Here is a 24203-nt window from a genome sequence, read left to right on the forward strand (position 1 = left end):
CGTAACGGGGCTCTCTTTACGATTGGCTGCTGGGTCTGCCACTCATGCGCTGCCTCACACTAATTGGTCGGACGGAACTGAGGTTGTTGCTGTGTCTGCATTGCAGAGTTGCCTCTCCCTCGCGCTATACCCAGAGAGAGAGACGACGAAGAGGGAGATGAGAGGGGAGGATGGAGAGGAAAGAGAGAGAGAGAGAAAGAAAGAAAGAAAGTAGGATAGGGGGGCAGATGAAAGAGAGGATGGAGGACATGGCGATGCGAGAGCGCCTTCGGTGTGCACTGGGGCCAGCACAAAGATAAACTCAGTGCAAAGCCCAGGCAAATGTTACTATAAGAGAGGAATGGTGTATCCCCCCTCTTGGAAAAACATCATGTACAAGACTGCTCTCCACTATACAGTACATACCTGGTGGCCTGATTGCCGACTAGGTACTGGAAGTGAAAATGTAAATTTTTAAAATGTAAATGTTTTCTCTGGCTCTCTCTCTCTCTCTCTCTCTGTCTCTCTCTCTTTCTCCTCACTGCACACACACACACACACACACACACACACACACACCTAAAGACGCACACACACATTGTACAGGTGAGGTCGGTGGCGCTGCGTTTATTCCGTGTATATGAGAAGCAGAGATGTGTTGTGTGCTAAAAAAAAATGCCTCTAACTTGTCTCAGAGGGATATGGGACCATAACTCACCTCCCTGGAGAGCACAATGCTCAGAGTGAAATGTCAGCACTATTTCTGCCAGCTTCATGCTCCCTGTAATGACGCGCAGGCAGCTTCATCTGTCCATCCCTCTATCCCTACGCCTCCATCACTCCATCCCTTCCACTCCGTGTACTCTTTTAATGGCCTCTCCTTCCAAGAGGACATGCGGAGAGACAGAGACTGCACCAGAATACTGGGGCTGACTACAAAATGACTGGCTGGATAGATAGTATATAGAAAAGAGAGACCGAGAGAGAGAGAGAGGGAGTGTTACTCTGGTAAGAATGTAAAGACCTAAATGCACTGGAATATGCACCATCTTACAACAACACCTTGTTCTTCTAAGCCGCCGCCTAAGGGTCCATCTACATTCCCGGCATAGTTTACACAGACAACACACACATGCATTGCACATGCACACGCACACGCACACGCACACACACACACACACACACACACACACACACACACACACACACACACACACACACACACACACACACGTATTAATGCTGCATTATAAAACATTGTCTGGTTTTATTGGGTCAATTTCCGCCATAAGCCAACAGTGGGTCAAGGTCCCGCAGCAGCGATACAGTGCAAAGTGACAGTTACCGTGGCGATGATTCAAACCCGGGTTTAGCTCAGAGCCAATAGGGCTAATGGAAATTTCCCCCGCCAGCCAAATGGGACCATATATTCAGCCCCATCAATGTGTCCAACAACGCCCTGAGAGGGTCACCCTCAAGATAAACACAACATGCTGTAATGCGTTGTTCGAGGAGGAAAGGGGGAGAGACGGGCGTCGTCAAAAAAAGGGAGGGGTAGAGGGAAAAAAGCAAATCGAGAAAGATAATTGGATTTGTTATAATTGACCCCCCGCTAATTGATTTTTAATCTCAAGCCCAGTCAGTTAGTCAAACACATGAACGCTGCGTTGTGCTGACCTTGCAGTGAGCGGTAAATACATAGTTTACCTGTACATAGTCAACTTTACTCTATATTAAACGACAAACCGTGACTCTGGAAAAAAACGAACGTTTACTATGTCGTTATGAGTATTTGAAGTTGTTCCCGACCTGTCCGCCAGATTGAAATAACTACCGACACACAAGAAGTACCAAGTTATTGCCAATGCCTTTTTTCCATCTGCGTGTGTGCCAAAACTGGATTTATGAATGATAAACCGTCACCAATGCCTGATTACTGAAGCAAAAAAAGGAAGTGAGAGGAAACGTGTTTTGAAAGTGCCATGGAGACCTTTTCAGTCTACAGTGTGTGTACCTAACTCATGTTACTGTGATGTGGATGGACTCCGTGTCATTCTAGCTGTTAGACTTGTGATGTGTGTGTGTGCTCGTCATACCACCCATACATGCTGAATGTTTATTCATATTTATATTTTTGGCGTATACTGTTGACAGCATTGGAGCTCCGCCCACCCCGGACGGCCGCTGACTGACACTGAATGCTAGCAACAATATTTGAGGGTGTGTTTTGAAACTACTTTGTAACATGATATGCCATAGAGACATAGAGTACTTATGTATTGTAAATATGTAAGAATAGACGCAGCCACTTTGTCATGACCTTTATGATTATATAATGTATTCGCCGATATCGATACATTAACTGATTAGTGTTTATTTCAGAATAGTCGATGTGTAATAATAATAATAATAATGATGGTTTATAAGTAGTTCATAAGCAGACCTTCAAATGTATTACTGAAATGTGCTGTGAGGAGACACCGTGGAATCTCACGGTGTGTCATATCTGTCCCGACTTGGGACTTTTTCTTTCGGTCTCGTTCTGAAGTCTATTGATTGATTGTATGTGTCATTGCCAACAAACTGCCATACTGGGTGATCTTGAAAATAATGATCAGCATCCTGAGTGAGTGAATGTATCCATAATTTTTTTGTTTATAGTCATAATACTGTGCAGTAATAAGGAAAAGCACAAGAACTTTCCTTCTTCTTTTTGGTTTGCATTTGGACAAGGAGCCGTCCTGAGGCTACTGTCTGTAAATAGTGTAAAAATAATCATCCTGAAGGTGGCGTAACAGTTGTCAGTTTGGTTTGGAGGATCGTTTATTCTCTGCTGAGACAGGACTGCGTTTGAAGTGTGACACTTTTTGGGGTGACAATGCTGTGAATAAGATGTATGTACAGTATTTACCTTGACTTTGGGCTGACTGCTGAGTTCAGCCGTTTCATGTTATTAGAGTAGACTTGCAGGCCTGATCTCAACCAGAACTGAGCCTTCGTTCTCACTTCACTTGACTGATGCCTGCTGAGTTTTTTGCAGTTGCTAAGATACTGCTGTTATAATAACCATCAATCTTTGGAGTACTGCTATTAAATGGCATTACATAAACTGACCGCTAATGTTGTCTTGTGTGTGCTATATAGGAGGAACTCATGTATGGAAATCAGCGTAGCACCGGCACGCGCCCCATGCATACAGTACATACCCAGCAAACATTTTCACGTATAACGACCGTCTGCTGCACGTCAAACCACTACATCTAGTCAGGGTCTAATTATATATTCTGAATGGAAATCTTAGCGACGTAATTCCTCTACTTCCCCACAACGTGTCCAGATTCAACGATTTTTGAAAGACAAAAGATCACACCTCATGCGGGATTCGATCCTGCAGCGCCCGCTTCGCAGTCATGTGTCTTATCCATTAGGCCACCGAATTAGTTACAAATGCTACGGATTTGGTCATATATAGAGATACTTAACATTGAGCACTTAGCATTTTGATGGTCCCGACTGGAAGTTGCGTTGATAGGCTAGCTGCCTCGCTAATTCTGTTTCATGATTTCAACCAGCGATGAGACAGGTATATTTATATAATTTACGATAATATAACCAACGTGACTTTAGCAGACAGCATAGCACATCCAAAACCCACAACACTGCGTTTAGTTACGGCAAGAGAAATGGGACAATACCAGGATTCAGGAAGTTTGTGATAAATACAAGCCCATAGCAAGAGACACTTGCACTTATATGACATAAACGTGTTTTCATATTAAAAAAAGAAAAGGGCGTTCAATAAAAGTCGTCATTGCAGGTGGAGTGCATGTCACACTGTGAGTATCTGATCACACAACAGGTAAATTGTCAATCAAACGTCATTTTATTCAACAAAAACACAAAAGACACCTACATGTGGTGTTTTCAAAGCAATATGAGGTCAATATTTTTTGTTTTGAAGTGACAGTCTAAACGTTACTTTGGAGGAATGTGGAGAGAACGTCAGACTTAGATGGTAGATGCCAAACCACAATTCTATCGTCTGGTGATGTCGCGGTCAAGACGATGTTTGCTGGGTACAGACACACTCATAAACAAACCCAACTTCACTGATTCACAGCATTCTCAAGTATATGTGTAGTAGTCTATCACTAATCTCTGCAGTTTATGTGTTTAAATTGGGCATATTTGTCATCATTTGACAGCTTCGAGCTTTCCAGCAGGCAGGCCTAGAGGAGAAGCAGTGGAAATTCTTTAAAGCAATTACTTTACTCACCACAAGAGGGCGCTGGAGACTGGCCCTTAGTCATAGGTGAGCCAAAAGGTTACTTTAAGCACCAGACATGGTCGCCCATGGTGGTATACTACAGTTGTTTTGTCTGGCTGTTTGCCCAAAGATTGACATAATGCTTTGAACATCACACACACAGGGCAATAAGATCAACACAAGGTTGCAAGTATTTAAAATGTGCAATCATTTTCTAAACCAAGGACTTACAGTAGGCTAATCTGCTGATTAAAAAGTAGGCTATCAGTAATTGTATTGATGTACTGTGGGCGACATTTATTATTACTTATTTTGAAACAAAACATCTGTCTTGGGAAAAATGTATTATACAACAATGCTATTAATCCCATATAGACGGGTTTCTGTGCAACGTCATCACATAGATGCGCGCGCATCGCCGGGGTAGAAAGCCGCTCCACACGATATAGACTGTACGCTCCACACACTCATTTGAGTTGACTGCTGCCTCGCCTGGAAAGCAGACGAGAGCAGCCGAGCGCAGTCAGGTGAGGCGTCAACAAGTCGAACACCCCCGCAGCACACTCACTGCTGCTTTTCTTCTTCTACACAGTTTTGTTTAACAGCGGTTTGTAAACAAATTAAAACATGCATTAGCGCCACCCACACAAACTGCTCAAATGACCCAGCCCTTCAGATTACTTATTTTATTGTTAATGTAGGCATTATTACAGGTGGTATTTATGTGAAATGTAGAGTGACAGCTTGGAATAGATATAAAATTGAAGTTTCTACACTTCACTGTGGGTTTGTGATGCACCTGTGTTGAACCGATGGGCGATCAGCTCAATGCTTTTCTCGTCATCCTCTGTCCCTGCGTGTGCACGCACCCACTAATGTTTGTATACAAGAAACCCGTCTATTGTGAAAAAAGCGTTTTTCTTGCCCATGCATATAGGCTTCCTTAGTCATCCTTCAACCTAACAAAGCTACGGAGCCCCTAAAGTTCTGAAAGGTTATATTTATTTTGAGGATGCTAAATTGTGCGCACATTTTAGTTAATTGGCCGTCGATACATCCATTAATGCACACACCAAAAGGTTTTAACTTGTCATATGAATCTATGTGCCGTAGAAACGGGTGAAGCTTTAAACTCCGGCGTGGACCTGTGTTCTGCTGTTTCTTTGGAGTCTGAAGTCGTTAAATCATCACTGTCTGGCTCAAATATAAGCTATAGGCTATATCGTGTGGCACAACACACAATTTAGTTAAAGTGTGCACACGTTTTAGTTAAATCGTGCGCACGTTTTAGTTAAATCGTGCGCACGTTTTAGGTAAATTGTGTGCACATTTTAGTTAAATTGTGCGCACAATTTAATATATTGTGCGCACAATTAACTAAAATGTGCGCACAATTTAGCATCCTCAAAATAAATATAACCTTTCAGAACTTTAGGGGCTTCGTACTACCCACATGCCTCCTTCCTGGGAAAACGTGCTTCTACAAGGTGTTTTGATTTGGCTCCCGTTGTGATGTCACAACGGGAGTAATTTGCCTATTTGCAATTTGGTTTTACATGTTCTGTCCATGGTTGGTTCTGTCACAGAGTTTTCTTCTACAAGGAGCTGCCATGTTGGTTTTGGAGTTCTCCCGCATCTGCACCCTCCCCCACCCAGCCGATCAGGCGGCCAATCAGATCAGCAGCTCATTATCATAGCATCGCCACTCAGAACAGTGCATAATTAATGAGGGGAGAAACTGAGAGGATGGGGAGGCCCCAGAGCCTGGGTTTGTGTGTTTTTTTGCAACAGAATTCATAGCCTTATTTTAAAGACCACTCAGAAATGTTTTAGCCTCCTAAAACAAACATAATATGGGACCTTTGACAGCAGGTATGCCGGTCCCATTGATTTGTGAATAGATTGTATGCGCAGACGTCACTTTCCCACCGGAAAACACGCCCCTTCAATCAGGACTGAGTGGCAAAAGCTATGGGCAAAACGTTCAGCAGGTTGTTTGGAGCAGCAGGTGTCATTTATCTAGGCTGATTTTACTGCATTCAAAATCAGTCTTGCTGCCACTCAGTGGGCGTGACCCCACAGTGACTTCTGCCCCTGTGACATCACGTGCATACCCTCTATAAAAGCCTTTCAACAAAAAGTAATAGCTAATAGAATCCAAGCAGCAGTTTGTGGTGGCGATCCAATACACGTATGTAAGTGTATGTCCCCAGTCTGCATGTGGGTCAACAAGGTACTTTAACAGAAAGCCGCCATGGAACGGCGTGTAGCAGACAATGAAAACAATCATATTTGCTGTTACTATGCCAATAATGTTTTTCTTCTCCGCTGACTTGTTGTCGTCATCCTTTGACAGAGTGTATATGATCTGACTGGAGCAGAACACAATGATCAACAGTGGAAGGAAGAAACCTGCACATAGCAGAAGCAGAATGAATGTAATAGGGAATGGGTGCTCGGCACATCTTTCATAGCACGTCAACAGTTTGTCCGGGTAGTTAGACTTGCGGTACGCGAAAGATGACCCCAACACAAACGCCCATATGGCCAAACACACGGCGAGCGCTGCCTCTTTCCTCCACCTCCACGCTCGGACCTTCAGGGGGAACTTGACAGCCAGGCAGCGATGCACACTGATGGCCGTGCTGGTCAGCATGCTGGCGTACATGTTGATGTAATGTGTGGAGCGGAGGAAAGTACAGAGGAAGTTTTTACTCAGGCAGAAGAAGGAGTGGTAGATCCTGAAGGGGAGGAAGAGGATGAGGATTAAGTCCGCGGCGGCCAGGTTGAGCATGTAGATGTGGGAGTCTGTCCAGGAGGCCCGCTGGGCAATGAAGACCCGCAGAGCGGCCACGTTGAGCAGGAGGCCGATGAGAAACACAGGGGTGTAGGCCACACCCACCAGGACATCCGCATGGCAAGTAGAGTTGGTGACGCACATGCTTATCTGTAAGTGCATCAGAGTGAAAAAAAATCAGCATTTTTTTTTTTTTGCTGAAGGGGAAGCTGCCATGGTGAAGGTGTGAATTACAAGCTATGGTGAGCCATATCTTACGCCCAAGTTCAAGGGCAAATCTTTGCTAGTTCTAGCACTCAAAATCCAATTTTCTTTATTTTAATTACCACTGGGGCGCAGAAAAACATCCATTGATGTACTGACCCACATACATACATACATACATACATACATACCAAGGCCGTATCTAGCTATGGGCAGGGGTGGGCTAAGCCCACCCAGACATGAGTCTTGCCCACCCAATCAAAAGTTAAGAAAATATTGTAACAAGCTAAGTGTTGGCAGTGGCAATAACAGGCAGAGAGAGATTATCTCCGTTTTAGTAGCAGATCCTGTGCCCCATACAACACAAGACTACAGGAAATACCATTTATTGCACTAGAACACACTTACCCACACACATCAACTCAGAGGGGGTCACTGAACTGCACACCCGACTCACCCATGGTGCCAACATGTCAACATTGTGAAGCAATGTAATTAACATGCAGAACAGCACTATAATACCAATAAGGTAAATACATGTAAAATAAGTTGTTGGTCCCCCATATAAACAAACATAACGAACATAATCTTCTCATATCTGTCAACCTGTCACAAGTAGGTGGCTGACTCCTACTGGAACAATTTGGTGTACCCATTACACTTAACTCTGGAAATGGCTTCTACACCCTGCTTCAAATCGTTCTTTATAAATTAGAATATAATGCAACTTAATCCCCATCCCCGAACCCACAACCTCTGGCAACCTACCGCCAAAGTTGCCCCCTACCAGCCCACCCTAATGTAGCAGGTTAAAATCGGCCGTGCATACATACAGTACATACATACATACATACGATAGCCTACATACATAATCAAAAACATGATTTTTTTTTACCCTCAAGAATGCTATCATAGCACATCATTAGATGTAGTGTTTAAACATGCTATAATCATTATTTCCTAAAAGTGTTAAGCATTTTCTTTACAATTTACAATTGTCTCAGTTACAAACTTTAGATTTATACAGATTTTGAGATCTTGAGAACTCACTTCCCTAATACTCTCAGAGAGCGTTCATGTTGTGCCCATTAAAGGAGACAACGTTGAACTCTAACTCTGACAGGCTAACCGTACCTTCTAACTCATCATCACTTCCAAACAGTCACTTAAACAAAAATCAGATAAACTTATGTTACTTGTATATTGTTTTAACACTCACCAAACAAGAGGTGCTGCTGTGATGAAGCTGTCACTGATATTTTACTGTTACTTCTTGGCGGGAGGCAACCTCCATTCCGACATACCCCTATTACGACAATCCTCTATTACGACATCCCCCTATTACGACGTGCCTCTATTACGACATGCCCGACGTGCCCCTATTACGACACATTTTAGTACCGCCATTCCGACAGTTTAGGTTCGCCAACATAGCCTACATGCCCGCAACAGTGGGGCTTACAAGCATTAACACATGTAAGAGGAGAAAAATACTATTTTTTAGAATAATAATGTTTATAACATGACATAAAGTCCAAAAACCACAAGAACAACAAAAACATAGCCTTATAAAACGATTACATTTCTGACACACAAAGATCAGCACCACGGATAGCCACCAGATCTGGCTCCGCCGATTCACTCCATTAACGGGAGCTGTCCGCCACCATGGTGCTGAAATCAAATCAATCGATGCTGGGAAAATCGATCACCCACAGTTTAATCATTTCTGACACACAAAGATCAGCACCACGGATAACCACGGATAGTGGCAGAGCAGACACGGGAACTGAAAGAGGTGGGAATACTACTGTAATAAGCGTAGTATTATTATTTTAATTTTTGTTATGAATAATTATAATAATAATAATAATGACAATAATAATAAAACTTCAATTAATAGCCCCGGATTTTATTTGCTTCGGCCTATAGACCCCTTATGCCAGTCCCATTGATTTGTGAATAGATTGTATGCACAGACGTCACTTTCCCACCGGAACACGGCCCTTCAATCAGGACTGAGTGGCAAAAGCTATGGGCAAAACATTTAGCAGGTTGTTTGGAGCAGCAGGTGTCATTTATCTAGGCTGATTTTACTGCATTCAAAATCAGTCTTGCTGCCACTCAGAGCCGTTTAGATAGAAGAGTCCCGACATCTCCATTCCAGTGATGCCACTCTCTCTCTAGAGGACACTACTGCCACTCAGTGGGCGTGACCCCGCAGTGACTTCTGCCCTTGTGACGTCACGTGCATACCCTCTATAAAAGCCTTTCAACAAAAAGTAATAGCTAATAGAATCCAAGCAGCAGTTCGTGGTGGCGATCCATTCGGACACCTTTAGATACCCGGGCAGCCTGTCTGGTGAGACAAATAAGTTGACATGGATCGGCGTGTAGCAGACAATGAAAACAATCATATTTGCTGTTACTATGCCAATAATGTTTTTCTTCTCCGCTGACTTGTTGTCGTCATCCTTCGACAGAGTGTATATGATCTGACTGGAGCAGAACACAATGATCAACAGTGGAATGATGAAAAATGCACATAGCAGAATCAGACGCAATCCAGACGGGAATGGATTATCCTTTTCACATCTTTCATAGCACGTCAACAGTTTATCGGGGTAGTTAGACTCGCGGTACACGAAACATAACCCCACCACAACCGCCCATATGGCCAAACACACGGCAAACGCCAACTCTTTCCTCCTCCTCCACGCTCGGGCCTTCAGGGGGAACTTGACAGCCAGGCAGCGATGCACACTGATGGCCGTGCTGGTCAGCACGCTGGCGTACATGTTGATGTAATGTGTGGAGAAGAGGAAAGTACAGAGGAAGGTTTTACTCAGGCAGAAGAAGGAGTCGTAGATCCTGAAGGGGAGGAAGAGGATGAGGGCGAAGTCGGCGGCGGCCAGGTTGAGCATGTAGATGTGGGAGTCTGTCCAGGAGGCCCGCTGGGCAGCGAAGGCCCACAGAGCGGCCATGTTGAGCAGGAGGCCGATGAGAAACAAGGGGGTGTAGGCTACACCCACCAGGACGTCCACATGGCAAGTAGAGTTGGTGACGCACATGCTTATCTGTAAGTGGTAATAATGCATCAGAGTGAAAAAGAATCAGCATTTATTTAAAAAAAAATTTTTGCAGAAGGGGAAGCTGCCATGGTGAAGGTGTGAATTACAAGCTATGGTGAGCCATATCTTACGCCCAAGTTCAAGGGCAAATCTTTGCTAGTTCTAGCACTCAAAATCAATTTTTCTTTATTTTAATTACCACTGGGTCGCAGAAAAACATCCATTGATGTACTGACCCTCATACATACATACATACATACAAGGCCGTATCTAGCTATGGGCAGGGGTGGGCTAAGCCCACCCAGACATGAGTCTTGCCCACCCAATCAAAAGTTAAGAAAATATTGTAACAAGCTAAGTGTTGGCAGTGGCAATAACAGGCAGAGAGAGATTATCTCCGTTTTAGTAGCAGATCCTGTGCCCCATACAACACAAGACTACAGGAAATACCATTTATTGCACTAGAACACACTTACCCGCACACAGCAACTCAGAGGGGGTCACTGAACTGCACACCCGACTCACCCATGGTGCCAACATGTCAACATTGTGAAGCAATGTAATTAACATGCAGAACAGCACTATAATACCAATAAGGTAAATACATGTAAAATAAGTTGTTGGTCCCCCATATAAACAAACATAACGAACACAATCTTCTCATATCTGTCAACCTGTCACAAGTAGGTGGCTGACTCCTACTGGAACAATTTGGTGTACCCATTACACTTAACTCTGGAAATGGCTTCTACACCCTGCTTCAAATCGTTCTTTATAAATTAGAATATAATGCAACTTAATCCCCATCCCCGAACCCACAACCTCTGGCAACCTACCGCCAAAGTTGCCCCCTACCAGCCCACCCTAATGTAGCAGGTTAAAATCGGCCCTGCATACATACAGTACATACATACATACATACGATAGCCTACATACATAATCAAAAACATGATTCTTTTTTACCCTCAAGAATGCTATCATAGCACATCATTAGATGTAGTGTTTAAACATGCTATAACCATTATTCCCTAAAAGTGTTAAGCAATTTACAATTGTCTCAGTTACAAACTTTAGATTCATACAGATTTTGAGATCTTGAGAACTCACTTCCCTAATACTCTCAGAGAGCGTTCATGTTGTGCCCATTAAAGGAGACAACGTTGAACTCTAACTCTGACAGGCTAACCTTACCTTCTAACTCTTCATCACTTCCAAACAGTCACTTTAACAAAAATCAGATAAACTTATGTTACTTGTATATTGTTTTAACACTCACCAAACAAGAGGTGCTGCTGTGCTGAAGCTGTCACTGAACTTACACTCCAAGTAAGACAAATAGGTTTTAAGCATCATCTCCTGTCTCACACAGGATGTGGTGATATTTTACTGTTACTTATTTGGCCCCTCTTCCTCAGCCTCTGTCTGAAGCGTGGTTTGAAGCACATAGAGAGCAATAAGCTGACATGGATCGGCGTGTAGCAGACAATGAAAACAATCATATTTGCTGTTACTATGCCCATAATGTTTTTCTTCTCCGCTGACTTGTTGTCGTCATCCTTCGACAGAGTGTATATGATCTGACTGGAGCAGAACACAATGATCAACAGTGGAATGATGAAAAATGCACATAGCAGAATCAGACGCAATCCAGACGGGAGTGGGTTATCCTTTTCACATCTTTCATAGCACGTCAACAGTTTATCGGGGTAGTTAGTCTCGCGGTACGCGAAAACTGACCCCACCACAACCGCCCATATGGCCAAACACACGGCAAACGCCAACTCTTTCCTCCTCCTCCACGCTCGGGCCTTCAGGGGGAACTTGACAGCCAGGCAGCGATGCACACTGATGGCCGTGCTGGTCAGCACGCTGGCGTATATGTTGATGTAATGTGTGGAGAAGAGGAAAGTACAGAGGAAGGTTTTACTCAGACAGAAGAATGAGTGGTAGATCCTGAAGGGGAGGAAGAGGATGAGGGCGAAGTCGGCGGCGGCCAGGTTGAGCATGTAGATGTGGGAGTCTGTCCAGGAGGCCCGCTGGGCAGCGAAGGCCCACAGAGCGGCCATGTTGACCAGGAGGCCGATGAGAAACAAGGGGGTGTAGGCCACACCCACCAGGACGTCCACATGGCAAGTAGAGTTGGTGACGCACATGCTTATCTGTAAGTGGTAATAATGCATCAGAGTGAAAAGTAATCAGCATTTATTTTGTATTTTTTTTGCAGAAGGGGAAGCTGCCATGGTGAAGGTGTGAATAACAAGCTATGGTGAGCCATATCTTACGCCCAAGTTCAAGGGCAAATCTTTGCTAGTTCTAGCACTAAAAATCAATTTCTTTATTTTAATTACCACTGGGTCACAGAAAAACATCCATTGATGTACTGACCCACATACATACGGTACAAACATACATACATACATACATAGCCTACATACATACATACATACATACATACATACATACATACATACGATAGCCTACATACATAATCAAAAACAAGATTTTTTTTTACGCTCAAGAATGCTATCATAGCACATCATTAGATGTAGTGTTTAAACATGCTATAATCATTATTCCCTAAAAGTGTTAAGCAATTTACAATTGTCTCAGTTACAAACTTTAGAATTTATACAGATTTGAGATCTTGAGAACTCACTTCCCTAATACTCTCAGAGAGCGTTCATGTTGTGCCCATTAAAGGAGACAATGTTGAACTCTAACTCTGACAGGCTAACCTTACCTTCTAACTCATCATCACTTCCAAACAGTAACTTTAACAGAAATCAGATAAACTTATGTTACTTGTATATTGTTTTAACACTCACCAAACAAGAGGTGCTGCTGTGCTGAAGCTGTCACTGAACTTACACTCCAAGTAAGTCTGTAAGGAAGTTTGTGTGCTTGCCTTGTGTGAAGTTGCTGGATCGTAGGTAAGGGCTCACGGGCAGTGATCGATTAGAACCACAGATATGTCTTTCAGGCTTTAATGAAATATCAGGCAGATAGGAGCAAGGCCGAAGCAGCGTACAGAGCTTACAGATTGCAGAAAGGGGAATAGCAGAACAACACCTTTATAATCCCCCCCATTTGAGGTATGACATCATTGGTGATGTCACAACGTCCGGGGAGGTATGACATCATCGATGACCTCACAAAGTCACGTCTGCCATCACAGTCAGCCTGGACCGTCTGACATCGCTGATGACCTCGCAGGGGAAACTCTGACATCACCGATGACCTCACGAGGTGAACTCTGACATCATCATCGATGATGTGACATCATCATTGCCTCGTGGGCTCCTTGGTTGGTGGGCGTCAATTGCCCCAAGAACAGGCCTGATGGTGGGCCATTACGGAGCATTTTCTACAAAGTCAAAGGTTTTAAGCATCATCTCCTATCTCACAGAGGATGTGGTGATATTTTAATATTGTGGCTTTGTTACGTATTTGGGCCCTCTTCCTCGGCCTCTGTCTGAAGTTGGGCAACACTTTACAATACTGTAACACAAAAAATGGGTAGTTATTGAGGAACTAGTCAGGAACTAACCATTAGTTCATGAATAGTTCATGATTAGTTCATGAATAGTTAATAGGTAGTTCCTTAATGGTAGTTACTTAAGAACTGACCATTAGTTAAACGATTTAAACGATTTTAAACGATTAAACGATTTTTCAGATGGCAGCCCGTCTTTTATTGTCACACAACACACTACAACACATGCACGGAGGGCCACAACACACACATGCTGACGGTGGCCGGTGAAATTTGTCCTCTGCATTTAACCCATCCTGGCTTTGTCCTTTCCTCCTGGGGCAGGCCAGGAGCAGTGGTCGCTTTCTCGTACAGCGCCCGGGGACCGACTTCGGATGTTGTCGTCACTGGTCGGATGACGATGACGATCTGATCTTCTGCATGTTTTTAGTGGGGGGGGGGGGTTATATACGGAGGAACCCCCCTGGGGGAGCACGGGGAGAACATACAAACTCCACACAGACAGAAAGGCCCTTACGACGAGATACCCCACCTGGGCAGTAGGCACTGAAGATATGGGGGGGAACACAACCACAGCGCCCACAGTGTCCCAGGCGAGAATCGAACTCAGGACCTTCTGACTGCGAGGCGACAGCTCTACCACTGAGCCACCGTGCCCCCTTAACGTTAAGGCCCCCTTAACGGTAACGTAAGTTACCATGTTAACGAACCAGTAAGTAATGATTACTTCCTTAAAAATATATTTTTTTTATTTTTTATTTCGCTAGTTCATGAGTAGTTAATGGGTAGTTCCTTAATGACCTTTAATGGTAGTTCCTTAAATATCCTTAATGGTAGTTACTTAAGAACTGACCATTATTTTAACGAACCAGTAAGTAATGATTACTTCCTTAAAAAATAAAAATTCCCGCTAGTTCATAAGTAGTTAATGGGTAGTTAGGGAGTTCATCCCTAGTAACAACTAAGTATGATGGCCTGCTTTACTTGAGGGGGCAACAATATGGTAACTAATGGTGAAGTAATCATGAACTAATGATTCATTCCCTAGTAACAACTATGGTAACTAATAGTCTGTTCTTAAGTAACTACTCATTAACTAATCATGAACTAGCGGAAGAAAATTAAGGACGTAATCATTAGTTACTGGTTCATTAACATGGTAACTAATGGTCAGTTCTTAAGTAACTACCATTAAGGATCTTTAAGGAACTACCATTAAGGGTCATTAAGGAACTACCCATTAACTACTCATGAACTAGCGAAAGAAAAAAAAGAAAAAAGAAATATTTTTAAGGAAGTAATCATTACTTACTGGTTCGTTAACATGGTAACTAATGGTCAGTTCTTAAGTAACTACCATTAAGGGTCATTAAGGAACTACCCATTAACTACTCATGAACTAGCGAAAGAAAAAAAAGAAATATTTTTAAGGAAGTAATCATTACTTACTGGTTCGTTAACATGGTAACTAATGATCAGTTCTTAAGTAACTACCATTAAGGAACTACCTATTAACTATTCATGAACTAATGGTTCGTTCCTGACTCGTTCCTCAGTAACTACCCAATTTTTGTGTTACAGTATTGTAAGGTGTTACCCAGAGTTGTTATGACAACCAATGTACAACCAGCTTTTGCCACAGCATCAAAACTTCTGTCTGGTCAACTGACACCGTGTTGAAAATAACTAAATCAATGTGCATGGACAGTGTATGCAAATTTTGGTGTACTCTACAAGTTGTGCCTGTTTGCTTGTCAATCACAACAAATAGAGTGACATAGAGACAACAGAGAAACATCTCTTTTGGGAAAACATTTATTATACAGCAATGTTATCTTAAGTTAACGGTCCGATATTATGAATAATGAAGTTTTTCTTGCCCATACATATATAGGCTTCTTTAGTCATCCTTCAACCTAAATTACTCCCTGTCACAACGGGAGTAATTTGCTTATTTGCGATTAGGTTGTACATGTTCTGTCACAGAGTTTTCTTCTACAAGGAGCTGCCATGTTGGTTTTGGAGTTCTTCGGCATCTGCATCCTCCCCCCCCCCCCCACCCAGGCGATCAGGCGGCCAATCAGATCAGCAGCTCATTATCATAGCATCCCCGCCCACTCAGAACAGTACATAATTAATGAGGGGAGAAACTGAGAGGATGGTGAGGCCCCAGAGAACACATGGGTAAAATACAGCCCGCATGGAATTGCAAAAAACAACAAAAAACAAACAAACAGTGCACCTGAATGCAACATGCAAGATACCCGCTGAAAAACTGTCCAAATGTTCATGTCATTCTGGCCAATACTCCACTTCTGTTATAACATTTCAGTCTGGAATATGGAATAGGCTATCTTTCAATCATCTTTATGACTAAAAGGCTAAAAGTAATCTCATGTGTAAGAAATGACTGTTCTACAGTCATTTCTTGCGGCCCCAGGGCCGGACTCAAAGAAAAAGAAAACAACCCAAAAAAAGTTGCCCACCCCTGCCCCAGAGCCTGGGTTTGTGTGTTTTTTTGCAACATAATTCATAGCCTTATTTTAAAGACCACTGAGAAATGTTTTAGCCTCCTAAAACAAACATAATATGGGACCTTTGACATCAGGTATGCCAGTCCCATTGATTTATGAATAGATTGTATGCACAGACGTCACTTTCCCACTGGAACACGCCCCTTCAATCAGGACTGAGTGGCAAAAGCTATGGGCAAAACGTTCAGCAGGTTGTTTGGAGCAGCAGGTGTCATTTATCTAGGCTGATTATTACTGCATTCAAAATCAGTCTTGCTGCCACTCAGTGGGCGTGACCCCGCAGTGACTTCTGCCCCTGTGACGTCACGTGCATACCCTCTATAAAAGCCTTTCAACAAAAAGTAATAGCTAATAGAATCCAAGCAGCAGTTTGTGGTGGCGATCCAATACACGTATGTAAGTGTATGTCCCCAGTCTGCATGTGGGTCAACAAGGTACTTTAACAGAAAGCCGCCATGGAACGGCGTGTAGCAGACAATGAAAACAATCATATTTGCTGTTACTATGCCAATAATGTTTTTCTTCTCCGCTGACTTGTTGTCATCATCTTTTGACAGAGTGTAGATGATCTGACTGGAGCAGAACACAATGATCAACAGTGGAAGGAAGAAACCTGCACATAGCAGAAGCAGAATGAATGTAATAGGGAATGGGTGCTCGGCACATCTTTCATAGCACGTCAACAGTTTGTCCGGGTAGTTAGACTTGCGGTACGCGAAAGATGACCCCAACACAAACGCCCATATGGCCAAACACACGGCGAGCGCTGCCTCTTTCCTCCACCTCCACGCTCGGACCTTCAGGGGGAACTTGACAGCCAGGCAGCGATGCACACTGATGGCCGTGCTGGTCAGCATGCTGGCGTACATGTTGCTGTAATGTGTGGAGCGGAGGAAAGTACAGAGGAAGTTTTTACTCAGGCAGAAGAAGGAGTGGTAGATCCTGAAGGGGAGGAAGAGGATGAGGGCGAAGTCGGCGGCGGCCAGGTTGAGCATGTAGATGTGGGAGTCTGTCCAGGAGGCCCGCTGGGCAATGAAGACCCGCAGAGCGGCCACGTTGAGCAGGAGGCCGATGAGAAACACGGGGGTGTAGGCCACACCCACCAGGACATCCGCATGGCAAGTAGAGTTGGTGACGCACATGCTTATCTGTAAGTGGTAATGCATCAGGGTGAAAAAGAATCAGCATTTATTTTAAAAAAAAGTTGCAGAAGGGGAAGCTGCCATGGTGAAGGTGTGAAGGTGTGGTGAAGCTATGGTGAGCCATATCTTACGCCCAAGTTCAAGCGCAAATCTTTGCTAGTTCTAGCACGCAAAATCAATTTTTCTTTATTTTAATTACCACTGGGTCGCAGAAAAACATCCATTGATGTACTGACCCACATACATACATACATACATACATACATACATACATACATACATAGTATGTACATACATACATATGCCTACATACATACATACATACATACATACATACTGTACATACAGTAGGCCTACATACATACATACATAGGCTACATACATACATAGGCTACATAAATACATACATACATACATAGGCCTACATACATACATACATACATATATACATACATACATACATACATACATACATACATACATACATACATACATACATACATACATACATACATAGCCAACATACATAAATCAAAAACATTATTTTTTTTACCCTCAAGAATGCTATCATAGCACATCATTAGATGTAGTGTTTAAAAATGCTATAATCATTATTCCCTAAAAGTGTTAAGGATTTTCTTTACAATTTACAATTGTCTCAGTTACAAACTTTAGATTTATACAGATTGTGCCCATAGGAGACAATGTTGAACTCTAACTCTGACAGGCTAACCTTACCTTCTAACTCATCATCACTTCCAAACAGTAACTTTAACAAAAATCAAATAAACGTGTTACTTGTATATTGTTTTAACACTCACCAAACAAGAGGTGCTGCTGTGATGAAGCTGTCACTGAACTTACACTCCAAGTAAGTCAAAGGTTTTAAGCATCATCTCCTATCTCACAGAGGATGTGGTGATATTTTAATATTGTGGTTTTGTTACGTATTTGGGCCTTCTTCCTCGGCCTCTGTCTGAAGCGTGGTTTGAAGCACATAAAACAGAGTTGGGTAACACTTTACAATACTGTAACACAAAAAATGGGTAGTTATTGAGGGACTAGTCAGGAACTAACCATTAGTTCATGAATAGTTAATGATTAGTTCATGAATAGTTAATAGGTAGTTCCTTAATGGTAGTTACTTAAGAACTGACCTTTAGTTATCATGTTAACGAACCAGTAAGTAATGATTACTTCCTTAAAAAATAAAAATTCCCGCTAGTTCATAAGTAGTTAATGGGTAGTTAGGGAGTTCATCCCTAATAACAACTAAGTATGATGGCCTGCTTTACTTGAGGGGGCACCAATATGGTAACTAATGGTGAAGTAATCATGAACTAATGATTAATTCCCTAGTAACAACTATGGTAACTAATAGTCTGTTCTTAAGTAACTACTCATTAACTAATCATGAACTAGCGGAAGAAAATTAAGGAAGTAATCATTACTTACTGGTTCGTTAACATGGTAACTAATGGTCAGTTCTTAAGTAACTACCATTAAGGATCTTTAAGGAACTACCATTAAGGGTCATTAAGGAACTACCCATTAACTACTCATGAACTAGCGGAAAAAATTAAGGAAGTAATCATTACTTACTGGTTCGTTAACATGGTAACTAATGGTCAGTTCTTAAGTAACTACCATTAAGGATCTTTAAGGAACTACCATTAAGGGTCATTAAGGAACTACCCATTAACTACTCATGAACTAGCGAAAGAAAATTTTTTTTTTTTTTTTTTTTTTAAGGAAGTAATCATTACTTGGTTCGTTAACATGGTAACTAATGGTCAGTTCTTAAGTAACTACCATTAAGGAACTACCTATTAACTATTCATGAACTAATCATGAACTAATGGTTCGTTCCTGACTCGTTCCTCAGTAACTACCCAAGTTTTTGTGTTACAGTATTGTAAGGTGTTACCCAGAGTTGTTATGACAACTAATGTACAACCAGCTTTTGCCACAGCATCAAAACCACTGTCTGGTCAACTGACACCGTGTTGAAATAGCTAAATCAATGTGCATGGACGGTGTATGCAAATTTTGGTGGACTCTACAAGTTGTGCCTGTTTGCTTGTCAATCACAACAAATAGAGTGGCATAGAGACAACAGAGAAACATCTATTTTGGGAAAACATTTATTATACAGCAATGTTATCTCAAGTTAACGGTCCCATATTATGAAAAACAAGTTTTTCTTACCCATACATATATATGCTTCTTTAGTCATCCTTCAACCTAAATTACTCCCTGTCACAACGGGAGTAATTTGCATGTTTTGGGGTTCTTCGGCATCTGCACCCTCCCCATCACCCAGGTGATCAGGCGGCCAATCAGATCAGCAGCTCATTATCATAGCATCCCCGCCCACTCAGAACAGTACATAATTAATGAGGGGAGAAACTGAGAGGATGGTGAGGCCCCAGAGAACACATGGGTAAAATACAGCCCGCATGGAATTGCAAAAAACAACAACAGTGCACCTGAATGCAACATGCAAGATTCCCGCTGAATAAGTGTCCAAATGTTCATGTCATTCTGGCCAATACTCCACTTCTGTTATAGCATTTCAGTCTGGAATATGGAATAGGCTATCTTTCAATCATCTTTATGACTAAAAGGCTAAAAGTAATCTCATGTGTAAGAAATGACTGTTCTACAGTCATTTCTTGCGGCCCTGGGGCCGCATTTTGCCCCAGGGCCGGACTCAAAGAAAAAGAAAACAACCCCTAAAAACTCAATAAAAGGCAGAATTATGTTAATAAATCTCATCTGCTACAGCCATTGGATTATATCAGGAGATTAACAAGAAATTACCAATCACAACGGGAGAGAGGGTTAAAAATAGGGAGACTCCCGCGAAAATCAGGAGTGTTGGCAGGTATGATGATGAGGTGTGGCCCTTCGCTTACTTGATGTAAGTCAGTATGGCCCTCAGGAAAAAAAAGTTGCCCACCCCTGCCCCAGAGCCTGGGTTTGTGTCAGATCAGTGAACCAGAGTCTGTGCAGTAGCTCCTTTGATTTAGAACCTCTGTGGGCTCCCCGCCCCTCTGAACTTTCTTATGTAGAGCTGCTGTTTCTAGAATGCGCACAGTGCGTTGCGTATTTATATACAGTCTAGCTCTGTAAATATTGCAATTTAAGTTGTAATATTTTTTGTCTCGCCAAAAGTAACCAGGAAGATTCCCACTATGAGATCAATTTATCAAAATGACGCCTGTACGAAAATCTGATTTCCGTTGTCGGAGATTGAGTTGTATCAGCCAGACAAAGTCAGACCTCCGGGCTGCTCTCAGCCCGTGCTCTGAGAGCAGCCCGGAAGAGGAGCCTCTCAGCCCGGAAGAGGAGCCTGGGCTGCTTGGCTCTCAGCCTCTCACTGGGGGAAATTCTCGGATGAACAGCTCTGTGTTGATTAGCCTAATGTTTCCGTGGCATTTTGATTAACTTTATGATTACATTTCTTTTGACGAAAATGTTGGTTTAACAAATCTAACCGTGAGGCTACGTTGTTGTACCCCCCCGGTACAGTGTGTGTAGGGCAGTCCAACCTAACGTTAGCCCAGTGCATGAGCCAGGCTGCCTGGTCTACTCTCCGACTCTGTATATCCCACTGAGCTATATCTTATTTATGCCTGGTATATCGTTACTAAGAGAGGAGCTTGTGAAGAACGAACATCCCCACAGTCAAAGCATTTCCCCGAGATATGCATATAAAAACGTTTGTTGCTTTAATAGCCTACAAAAAATAAAACGTCTGTTTGTATGTGATGCTAACCCGTTAGCGATGAGCTAATGGTGGTTGTGTACTACTAGGCCTCATCTTATACCCGGGACGGGAGTTAACGTTATAAAACACATTTCCTGTCAGTTGGACAACCTGGTCAGTTCTGAAAATATGTGTCTATTTATTGTGTTATTCCAGCTATCATTATCGGTTGTTAAGTTATATTAAGCCGATAAATAATGAAAAACAGCTGACTAGCGAAAGCGGCTAACGCCATTGCTAGCCTGCATGTTAAAACCATTGTGTACCTATAACGTAGCTGGAGTAACTCATAAAACACATATTTTCTGAACTTACTTCAGTCCCCAACTAGTCTTGCTAGCCAGCCACTCTTCCCTTCCGTCAGAGAGTCTGGCGCCGCAGGTTTCCATTGTGGGATTGCGAAAAAAATGCTCTGTTTGGGTTAACCAATCATCCTCGTCTTGGGCGGTGCTTAGCGTTAGTGCCCTTGGAAAATAGTTTTGGGGTGGAACTTGTGCCGAGCAGGCCTTCTTTATTGCACAATCCAAATTTTCTTCAAAACTTGCCATTTTCAGCGTGTAGCAACGAGTTAGCCTGTAGGTTTCTGCCGTTAGCTTTCTACGCTAGCTAGTTAGCGTCGTTGTTTTCACATTCGGCGGCCGGGAGCATTACAGCGACACACATGGGAGCGGAAGCCGCTCTGATTGACATGGTCGGAGCCAGTGACAGAGCTTGCAAGCGGGGGAGCGGATATCCTGCTGCCACCGAAACAGCCGCTCGAATGGGAGAGCAGCTTTAGAGCAGGGGCGGGCTGATCCCTGTTGCCTGTTTCCACAGCCCCAGACTCTCTGACGGAAGGGAAGAGAGGCTGGCTAGCGAGACTAGTCCCCAACCAACGTTAAAGGAACACTCCGCCCATTTTCAACCAGCTTTGTATCATTAGAACATCAGTAGTATATCAGAAAACTGTAAACGGTTTTGAAGTCTGTCATTTAATTTGACAGTTATTGAGTGTTAAAGTGTGGACCAGTGACATCACTGGTCCACACTAACTCAAATTAATAACTCATTAACTCAAATCAACTCTCAATAACTGTCAAACTAGATGAATGATGAATAGTTTGACAGTTATTGAGAGTTGATTTGAGTTAATGAGTTATTAATTTGAGTTAGTGTGGACCAGTGATGTCACTGGTCCACACTTTAACACTCAATAACTGTCAAATTAAATGACAGACTTCAAAACAGTTTACAGTTTTCCGATATAGCCTACTACTGATGTTCTAATGATACAAAGCTGGTTGAAAATGGGCAGAGTGTTCCTTTAATTCCTCGCGCACCTTTCTCAAAACAATGTTCTTTTTATTGCGGTCCATTGATGTCTGGTAGCCAGCACAGCCAACCCATGAGCCACCCGACTTCGAGGGAGCGTTAGATAACATGAAGCCGTGTGTCTTGTCTATGACGATAGATCTATAATGTGCAGAGCCTGTCCAGCCAATGACGGCTTGAGACTGGCTGCCACAGCTGTCAATCATCCATTTTTATCCCTTTTTATATGTCAAATAACTACTTAAAAACAAACTGATCAGAAAAATGACCACTTGCACAGGCATTAGCATGATAATGACTATCTAAAATGATACAAACCACTTTTTGAAAAAAATGATCTGACGTATACTGTGATTATTTTGGTTGTGATTTTCCCATCCACTAACATGGGGAGGCGGGCCTTGTGACCTAATACTGGATTCAACCGCCAGAGTGGTGATCTAACATGCAGCGGCTTCACTGAACGGGACCAATGCTCAGTCCATCTTATAATATGTCCATGATGCCACTCTCTCTCTAGAGGACACTACTGCCACTCAGTGGGCGTGACCCCACAGTGACTTCTGCCTCTGTGGCGTCACGTGCATACCCTCTATAAAAGCCTTTCAACAAAAAGTAATAGCTAATAGAATCCAAGCAGCAGTTTGTGGTGGCGATCCATTCGGACACCTGCAGATACACGTGTGCAGACGTATGTCCGGGCAGCCTGTCTGGTGGGACAAATAAGCTGACATTGATCGGCGTGTAGCAGACAATGAAAACAATCATATTTGCTGTTACTATGCCGATAATGTTTTTCTTCTCCGCTGACTTGTTGTCGTCATCCTTCGACAGAGTGTATATGATCTGACTGGAGCAGAACACAATGATCAACAGTGGAATGATGAAAAATGCACATAGCAGAATCAGACGCAATCCAAACGGGAGTGGGTTATCCTTGTCACATCTTTCATAGCACGTCAACAGTTTATCGGGGTAGTTAGACTCGCGGTACGCGAAACATAACCCCAACAAAAGCGCCCATATGGCCAAACACACGGCAAACGCCAACTCTTTCCTCCTCCTCCACGCTCGGGCCTTCAGTGGGAACTTGACAGCCAGGCAGCGATGCACACTGATGGCCGTGCTGGTCAGCATGCTGGCGTACATGTTGATGTAATGTGTGGAGAGGAGGAAAGTACAGAGGAAGGTTTTACTCAGACAGAAGAATGAGTGGTAGATCCTGAAGGGGAGGAAGAGGATGAGCACGAAGTCGGCGGCGACCAGGTTGAGCATGTAGATGTGGGAGTCTGTCCAGGAGGCACGCTGGGCAGCGAAGACCCACAGAGCGGCCCCGTTGACCAGGAGGCCGATGAGAAACACGGGGATGTAGGCCACACCCACCAGGACGTCCACATGGCAAGTAGAGTTGGTGACGCACATGCTTATCTGTAAGTGGTAATAATGCATCAGAGTGAAAAAGAATCAGCATTTATTTTGTATTTTTTTTTGCAGAAGGGGAAGCTGCCATGGTGAAGGTGTGAATAACAAGCTATGGTGAGCCATATCTTACGCCCAAGTTCAAGGGCAAATCTTTGCTAGTTCTAGCACTAAAAATCAATTTCTTTATTTTAATTACCACTGGGTCACAGAA

General features: G+C 43.0%; 5 protein-coding genes across 5 annotated transcripts; all 5 read right to left on the bottom strand.

Moving 5' to 3' along the window:
- Positions 1–4173: 4173 nt before the first annotated feature.
- On the bottom strand, positions 4174–7187 carry LOC310797351 (G-protein coupled receptor 35-like; the record flags this gene model as incomplete). The annotated part of the gene is made up of 2 exons (XM_083659722.1): positions 4174–4208; positions 6710–7187. The coding sequence occupies 2 exons, from the start codon at positions 7185–7187 to the stop codon at positions 4174–4176; spliced, it is 513 nt and encodes a 170-aa protein (XP_083515848.1).
- Positions 7188–8966: 1779 nt separating this feature from the next.
- Positions 8967–10318, bottom strand: LOC310797352 (G-protein coupled receptor 35-like; the record flags this gene model as incomplete). Its single annotated transcript, XM_083659723.1, has 2 exons — positions 8967–8976; positions 9504–10318. The coding sequence occupies 2 exons, from the start codon at positions 10316–10318 to the stop codon at positions 8967–8969; spliced, it is 825 nt and encodes a 274-aa protein (XP_083515849.1).
- A 1361-nt stretch (positions 10319–11679) lies between these two features.
- LOC310797353 (G-protein coupled receptor 35-like) lies at positions 11680–12471 on the bottom strand (the record flags this gene model as incomplete). The annotated part of the gene is made up of 1 exon (XM_083659724.1): positions 11680–12471. One exon carries the CDS (start codon positions 12469–12471, stop codon positions 11680–11682), a length of 792 nt encoding a protein of 263 aa, XP_083515850.1.
- Positions 12472–15945: 3474 nt separating this feature from the next.
- On the bottom strand, positions 15946–17487 carry LOC310797354 (G-protein coupled receptor 35-like; the record flags this gene model as incomplete). Its single annotated transcript, XM_083659725.1, has 2 exons — positions 15946–15961; positions 16661–17487. The coding sequence occupies 2 exons, from the start codon at positions 17485–17487 to the stop codon at positions 15946–15948; spliced, it is 843 nt and encodes a 280-aa protein (XP_083515851.1).
- Positions 17488–17489: 2 nt separating this feature from the next.
- LOC310797355 (G-protein coupled receptor 35-like) lies at positions 17490–23992 on the bottom strand (the record flags this gene model as incomplete). Its single annotated transcript, XM_083659726.1, has 2 exons — positions 17490–17493; positions 23160–23992. 2 exons carry the CDS (start codon positions 23990–23992, stop codon positions 17490–17492), a joined length of 837 nt encoding a protein of 278 aa, XP_083515852.1.
- Positions 23993–24203: the final 211 nt, after the last annotated feature.

Source organism: Poromitra crassiceps (genome assembly GCF_964638095.1).
Source record: "Poromitra crassiceps genome assembly, chromosome: 23".
Classification (NCBI taxonomy): Eukaryota; Metazoa; Chordata; class Actinopteri; order Beryciformes; family Melamphaidae; genus Poromitra; species Poromitra crassiceps.